The sequence below is a fragment of the Necator americanus genome, chromosome V, assembly GCF_031761385.1.
Source record: "Necator americanus strain Aroian chromosome V, whole genome shotgun sequence".
Classification (NCBI taxonomy): Eukaryota; Metazoa; Nematoda; class Chromadorea; order Rhabditida; family Ancylostomatidae; genus Necator; species Necator americanus.
Genome location: NC_087375.1, coordinates 3,878,411 through 3,886,773, shown reverse-complemented (window position 1 = coordinate 3,886,773; position 8,363 = coordinate 3,878,411). Strand labels below are relative to the sequence as shown.

The 8,363-nt window shown below is 37.0% G+C and overlaps 2 protein-coding genes across 2 annotated transcripts; one reads left to right on the top strand and one right to left on the bottom strand.

Moving 5' to 3' along the window:
- On the bottom strand, positions 1-393 carry RB195_012839 (uncharacterized protein; the record flags this gene model as incomplete). The annotated part of the gene is made up of 1 exon (XM_064202403.1): positions 1-393. The coding sequence occupies one exon, from the start codon at positions 391-393 to the stop codon at positions 1-3; it is 393 nt and encodes a 130-aa protein (XP_064058284.1).
- Positions 394-4,003: 3,610 nt separating this feature from the next.
- RB195_012838 (uncharacterized protein) lies at positions 4,004-6,685 on the top strand (the record flags this gene model as incomplete). Its single annotated transcript, XM_064202402.1, has 3 exons — positions 4,004-4,083; positions 6,438-6,495; positions 6,575-6,685. 3 exons carry the CDS (start codon positions 4,004-4,006, stop codon positions 6,683-6,685), a joined length of 249 nt encoding a protein of 82 aa, XP_064058283.1.
- Between the last annotated feature and the right edge of the window lie 1,678 nt (positions 6,686-8,363).

Sequence of the window (8,363 nt, the reverse complement as noted above, 5' to 3'; positions counted from 1 at the left end):
TCACCTAGTTGCCTTAATTTGTTTTAGGATGCAATCCAAATAGCAGAACTTGTCCACAACTTCGATTGGTCGTCGGTTTTCCCTGAATAAAAGGTTCACGGAAACCCACATTTGCTCACATTCATCAGGGAGGAGTCGTAGACCGTAGGCTTCAACTGGTTTCGATACAAGTTCGACGACATGTTGCAAATTCGCGCTGCTAGGGCGAACATTACTAATTCGGCGGTGTACTTGATAGCGACCAACGAACGCCCGAATAGTGTTAGAACCATCAACAACATCAACTGGGCACTGCTCAACCGCTCTACACATGATGTCATCGACAACAGAATTGAACAAAAAGGGTAACACTGGTAGCTTCTTCTTTTTCACAAAACTTTCTATTTTGATCATTCTCTTAACGACGAACGCCTGGTCGATACGCCTTCGACTCTCCTCGTTCAGAATGATTTCGACCTTTTACGACCTTGTTCTTGACACACACTAAAGACATTCCTGGGTAGTTCAAGGATCTCGTGACGATTAATTTCCCCCACGGTGGAATTCAATAGCGTGTATCCACGAGTCGAATACTTTTTCGTCAGTTTATAACGAACGGATAATCTTCGTGATCTCAGGAATCCATAAAAGAGATTTCAGCACTTTCACGCTAATTCCAGTATCTTCATTAGACTTTCTATTCTTCATTTTTTGGACACAATCCGGAATCTCATACTCATTGATGGTTCTTCACTGGTCGGTTTGAGACTGAGTGTCCTCACCGACAATGACTCCATTAAGAGTAATAAGGACACATGAACACCTATTCATTCTGTTGCTGAATTGTTTTAGTAGAACTTAAGTTTCCCTTGTGCTTTTGTCCTTCCATGGGATTTCAAACGTCTTTGCTCTTTCGGTTTCAGTTCGTTTAGGCGATCATGTTTCAGCTGACGACACAAACATTTTTCTCTTCAGATGCTTCTCCTGGATGTCATCACCAATGCCGTGCAGTTGCAAGTGGATCTGTTCCCCGCAGATGCGAAGGCGAACATATTGCTTATTGCCTGAATCGCATTTTCATCGCCTTTTCATTTTCTTTCTCTTGGTCCGTTATGGAAAGTTTATCGACAGCCGGGGCGGAAATTCTTTTTGCATTTTCCGTCCTTCATCCCTGCCATGTCGATTTTGGATTGAGGCGAAACTCCTCGACTGTTTTTCTGAAATCGTACCTTCAAGAAGAGAAGAATTGGGCGGTGATTGGAATCAAATCCGATGTCCCAGAAAGGTTTAGATTTTCGTATATTCGACAAGAAGATATCATTTGTCAAGACGTAGGTAAAGTTTAAGGGGTGTTTTCTTCCGTTGGCACTGTTCTATAACTTTCTTATCACTTGAGCAAATAATATATTCAATAAACTTAATACATTGAGGACTGTAAGACAGTTGTAGCGCATTCGGTTAGAGGTTCTGCTTCCTGTACGATCGATCGGAGGTTCGAATCCGTCCTAGGGCTAACCAAGTTTTTCATCCTCCCGGGTCGATAAATTGGTGCCGGACTTGTCTGGGAGGATAAAAACACTGACTTGACGTATCGGCTAGCCACCGCAAGTCATTGTATGGGCCAGTTACACGTTCATAAACCTCAAACGACTCTGAATTGAAGTGAACGTGGTGGCGCATCCCAAGCGGATTGACTAACTCCAGACACTTTATCCTTTACCCTTCATTGAGGAATATATCCGTCCTCAACTTATCAAGTATATCCGAAAGTTGGCTTTTCAAACATATGGGTTCTTGAACAATTCGCAGTCGATTGAGTTATTTCAATGAGTAAGTAATCGTGCGTGAAGTGCTTGCAGCCGTTCTCGTTTTTTTATTTTTGCTTTCTCTAACCTACCGACGACAGAAGACATATCTACCAGTTAAGTGTTACCAGTATAGGCTGGACACTAAGCCAAGTATTATTTCGTAAAGATTCAATACGTTTTTCTTCTGTGATACAGTAAACCGTTTCTGTACAACTTGTTGATAGTCGAATTTAAGCTACAGCTAAAATTGTTAACAAATTTGATTACGGCTAACGTTTCGGCGTTGTCGCTTTAGTCAGAGCCTGGAAAGTAAGAACATTTGCAATATATCCTCTCAAATGCTTCATCCAGAACAAGTCATCATCTCCTAGGATATTACACCCGGAAACAAAAACCAAAAAAGCCTAAATCTCTATGCCAAGATTCAAGGAAAGTCGAACTTTCGCACTTCGCATTTCTGTACATTTCACTGGTCTAGTCTGTTCTATTATTCCTTGAATTACTTGATCAAACTATCAAATACACAAAATTTTCTTCATTCACGTCAATATTTAAACCTCCTGTCAAAATTTTCGTGATTCACCTCAAATTTGCCTACGATGTCTCAGATGTTCGCTTTTCTGCGTATAGAATTAGTTTTTCCTGGCCCTAATGCATAACAAATGGGAAAGAGAAATCGGCGTGAGAATTGGCGCACGTTACAAATCGTTGACATATTTCTTGTGTTGATGTGCTGAGAAAACTTTGAGGCATACGTCAACATCTTCAGATTTATCCTGACAATTCAAGGAATCCTTGTTCTTTTCCCTATCCTTTTATAACAGCTGTAAAATTAAATTTACGTCCGATATTTTTGCTTAGATGTCGCAAAACCATGCATTGTTGAAATCAAAAAATTTACTAGATGAATACAAATAGGGTAGTTCATATACGTACCCATGCTTATCGTTAGTTCGCATCTATCCTTTTCGGTCGTGTGGTGCTTAATCTGGTCGGAAATGTCAATTCCTAATATCCTGAAGGAAATCCTGATGGAATGTAAAGAAAAAATTCCAGACTATTCGAACGTTAATCGATGGAAAAGAAATATTAGGTATGAGATGAGATTCAAACAAATATTTTATAAATATGGAGAAGTATTAGTCATTTGCAACAATAATGATGCTACTAAATCCATAACCATTTGATTACATCCTAAAAATCTATTTTTTACAGCATTTATTATTACAGCATTTATTCCTACGAGGTGCGTTAGAACTCTGGATCCTTAGGCACGCACCCTTATCCACGAGCCAGCAGTACCGAAAATCAAAATCATTGGGGTCTCCTCACTAGTCTATTCAAGTGAAACTAATGAAAAATCGACTGAGGGAACAAGATCATGTTCAAAGGATGACGTGTCCTTACGTGCTTCGTAGGAACAAACGCAGTTTCCCACGCTGTTATTTAGAGCTGTGAAACTACGCTGGATTTGATCGGAGTCATACTTATTTTCGTAATTTACATCCCGATACTCTATTTTCTCCCCATAGATTCCCGAACAATTCGTTTCGCGAATATGCTGCTGCCTTTAATAAATGCTATACAGTATCCAGACATCCACGGACGGCCAGATTGATGACCCACTAGTAAATTGATCCATCCAGTCATAACGGAAATGAAATGTGGCCGGCCTTGCCTGTGAAGGTTGCCCACATTTAATGCCTTATATCTGCTTTCTTAGCCTATTCCATCGTTTCCTCTGCCTCAGAACAAAATATTTCTCTTTATCCATCATTTTTTTCTTCTAGTCTAGTCTAGTTTTTCTCGTTTTTTTTCTAGTCACATTTGTGCGGAAGATTGTCCGGATGTCACATTAAACGTTAAGAAAATTAATAATCCTCTAATAAAATTTCTTTTTTCTCTTTTTCTTTTGTACATGGACTGACAAAATGCCCCTCATGCTTACATGAGAAAATGACGTTAATTAATCATTGCTGAATATCTTATTCAATAGTTTTTTTTTGTTGCACATTTTAATTTGCATGTCGTAGTACATTATGATGAGAAACACGTAAAGGTTCAGTTCTTTAACAATTCCGGGGAAATTTTTATTTCACATACCTCCCTTATGTGATTTGAAGCCTTCTCCTAAAGGTAATGATGCTATGGACTTATTTTATAAAACTCACCGTTATTATTTTCCAAGTGGGCGGGTGCAGCGCAATTGTTAAGGGATGCGCTGTGGCCACGTACAGTCGATGGTTCAAAACCGTGCTCGTGTCGGCCAAGCCCTTCATCCCTTCGGAGTCGATAAGTTGGTTCCAGACTTGTCTGCAAGGATAAAAACACTGACTTTTCACATCGGGTGACCCCCACAAGTCATTGTGTAGGCTAGACATGCGATCGTAAATCTGAAACGATCCTGAATTGAAGTGAAGGTGTTAGAGGATCCCAAGCGAATGGATTCATCCTTTAATCTTTCTATTGTCGAAATTTCCTCCTTTTCATATTTTAATTGAAAACATATGTGACGTCAACGCTTTAAAATAAACTCCTTCATCTAATCTATCGTTGACTTACATTTCTAAGGGGATATTACAATGCTTAGTTATTTTTACATCGCCGTTTCATGTTCATAAAAACAAAAAAAAAACGAAAAAAAGTAAAAAGTAGAACTAAGAAGTAAGAACTTTGTTGCAAATTTTCCGCTGCAACTAGTTGTACCGTCCTAAATATTCTGTGTTTCTCATTCAAAATGACTAGAAACAATGTTTTGTAGGATCCAGGATAAGTAACACGAAAAGGAGGAGTATAGGATGGAGGATAACGCGCAAGGCATTGATAAATCAATATAGGGATGCCCCCCACGCATTTGACTTCGATTCAGAATCGTTTGAGGCTTTTGGAAGCCGTACAACGCGTTCCTGGATCGAAGCGATGTGTCAAATCAGTGTTTTTATCCTCTCAGACATCTTCTGTATCAATTTATCGACTCCGGAGGGATCTAGGGCTTGGTTAGCACCAGGGCGGTTCCGAACCATCGACCGTGCGCCCAGTCATAAGCGTCTAGAATTCGTACCCGGCGAAAGTTCCGCAACCTTAGATATTGATTTGAAGAAAAATTTTGAATTTGAAAATAATGATGTACTTGTGGCCTTACGTGTTATAACTTGTTTTTACATGTTTTGGGGATATCAGGTAAGAACGTGGTAATACGTACACATCCGGCTTCCTCTCCATGGCTTCATCCAATGGTTGGAAACTGGAGGGGAGACCGAATGGAATCTTGTCATGTTTTTACCGGATACCTATCTCCCAAGCAAGTAGGATCATGTTAGAACATGTAGGGAGGTCCTGGAACTTTCGTAAGGTCCGAATTCTATTTCTCCAGCTCTCTCCCCCCACCCTGTCTCGTTCATTTTCTAAAAAATGTTCCAAAATATTAAATGGACTCTCTGATGAAGTAGAATACGTGGTAGTTGGTGAAAAGAGGTTGTTATGTGGAATTAAACTGTATTTCTGCAAATTTTGTTAATATTTCCTTTTTTTGCACATTTTCCTCCGAAAAGATATTGCTGACTTATGGAAATTGTCTACGAAAAAAAAGTAGAAATGAAATAGTGACGGGATGATTCATTCATGGATTTTTTTTCTTAAGGAAAGGGCTTTTATTGCTAGTGAAGGTGTAGGGCTGCTAGCGCCTAAGTGTCTACTGAACCTGGAGACTAGATCCGGAAAATTTCAAAGTATCCAAATACAATTGTGTTGCTCAGTGAAAGTCACTTCATTACCTTAAAACTTTCCTAATGCGAAATGAATGGAAAAAATCTGAAGTAAAAATTAGGTATCCTTGTTTATTCTCACTTTTCTTATAAAGTATTAAGCGCATCACTTTTCCCTTATGGATTCGCGACGGCGTTCGCTTCAATTCGGGATCGTTTGAGGTTTTTGAACGAGTGTGCAGCGCCTATACAATGAATTGCGTGGGCCCTCGGATGTATCAAGTGACAGTGTTTTTATCCTTCCAGACAAGTCTGGACAGACCAATTTATCGACCCCGGTTGAATGAAAGACTTGGCTTGCGTACCGGGGCAGTTTTGACCCAACATCGATCCGTTGTGTAGTCACAGTCGAACCTCACTTAGCACTGGGCTACTCCCTCCTTCCAGACATTTATCCTATAATTTCTGCTGAACAAATAAAACCTGCCCGAAAAGGATTATGTGTCATATTGTGCCCGTTCGAAATCCAGTAGTGTAGTCATCGTTCTGATGTCATTCTGTTTACATTCACTTGGTGTTGAAGAGGGGAAAAAACCGAAACGAGTTCGCATGGTAATATGGAACGCGTGGGAAAACATTCATCAATCATGCACTTTTATATTATATTACTCATTTATATATTAAATGCAGTATATCACGAAATTGACGGTGTTGGAATCTTCCGTCGAATGGATAAGGATGGCGTGAGTTTACGATTATGACGATGATCACGCAATTCCGTTAGCAGTAAGAGCCCGGAATTTTTTTTTTATTATTCTATCCTTATTTTTTTTATATTTTCGAGGAGAAGTTTGTTGAACAGCCGTTGACAGATATCGATCGTTTATGACCTGTCTCTGTTACATATACACCGGTTGGTAAGGTTGTGTGATCTATGATTTTTTAGAAAGACCGTGGAGGTATTAGATATCCAGCGGACCACTGCAAAAATTGAAACTTCCCAGGTTATTCAATAATTTTTTTTTTGAATGTAAGCCTAATATTTCGGTATACTCACCACTTATAACATCCGAAAAATTCCAGAAAAATAAAGATGTTGGAAAAAGCCCTGGTTGCACCAGTGACTACTACGATACAACTTGTTACGCAATAGAACACGAGCAATTCCGTCGTTGTTCAAAATTCGCAGTGTAATTAAAGTAACTTAAATAAACAGCAGAACTCTCACAGCCTGCAGACGCTTTGCATTGCGGATTGCCATTGATGTAGCATCTGTAATAAATCGTATCCGGAACTTTTCGTCCTTTTATTGATAAGTGATGTTAAATCCAGAGAGAATGTTGTCCTATCGGCCCAATTGTTTCGAAGTAAACGATGACTAAGCGTTAAAATTTCCTTTCAAATCTTTGTTTTTTTTTGTTCTGTGCACGATTTGATTTTTTGTTTTTTTGATTTGATTTCACTGCGTTGCTGTTTTAAATCGCAGCGCAAACTGGCGCCGATATTTATTTTTTATTTTTTGAAATGATATGTTTGATTTATTTATGTTTTTTGTTACGCGTCGATACTTGTTTTGTTTACTATCAGTGTGTTGAACACAGGTTCTCATACCACATTACGAGTAATTGTTTTTCACACATAAAAATACCTTCTATGAGAAGTTATTATCCATACTTTTTCTAAGCATACCAATTTAGCTTTGATCCATTTTTTGTCACCCTAACATTATTTTCTTGTTTTCTTGATTCTTAGTATTCGCCTTTTTCTTTTTCCTTTTCCAGTCAATCCTTTTTCTTTTATTTTTAAACTTTAATATTACATTTTTTTTATTTATTTAATTTTTTTATTTATTATTAGATTTATATCACCTGTTTCCCTATTTAGTTTCTCTGTGTGTACATAAGTGATTTTTGTGCTTTTTTTTAGTGTATTCAATTATTATAATATTATATAGATAGTCTATTTTTGCATAGATATTATTGAAATGATTATATTGTTGTGTTTTTATTATTTTATTATATTTTGTATTATTGTATTGTGTTATGTTACATATTAGATTATATATTATTATTATTATTATTATTATTATTATATTATGTTTTATTATGTACAAATAATTTCACGAGCAAAATTACGTCAACATGAAGTTGATTGACGTTTTGATAGAATAAGCACATATTTCTCGCAATGAATGGCATTATTATTAAAAAAAATGGATTTTTCTAAGTAAAACATTGAATTCCATTTAAATGATTAGGTTAGAGATTTCAATTAAATGTCAATTTTATTTAAATTTCAAAAGAAGAAACATCGAGGACCGCTAAATTTGGTGAAAAAAATCCAGCGAAGTTCATCTACACGTCATCAAAGTACACCATGTTAACCATTACATCCATCAAATAAATCTTTCATTTCTTTCGTACATTTTTCAAAGTATTGAATTTTTCAAAACAAAAAAGTGTATTGATGCAAAGTTTGCACACAAATCTCATCTTTTGCTCACTTTAAGTTGATGTATAAGTAATAGCGTTTTTTTTTCGAATTTGAACTCGCGCACTCGCGGAAAAAAATGTCGTAAGCAGCTTCTGTAGCCTTGCTTGGGACCTCGACTAACACATAAAAAGAAGGTGGTTTCGGAAATATTCATTTTTTTTTCGACTTGACACTCCATTTATTAATATAAAAATTGGAAAAAAAAATTAATTCAACATAAAATACAGATAACACTGTCCTTTAGAAAAAGAAATGCTCTTTCAATTAACCTATTATAGAACGCTAAACTATTTTTCGCTAAAGAGTTTAGATAAAAAAAAATTAAATATTTAGGTGAAACAAATTTAGATGAGAATAAAAAATTATCTAAAAATAAAGA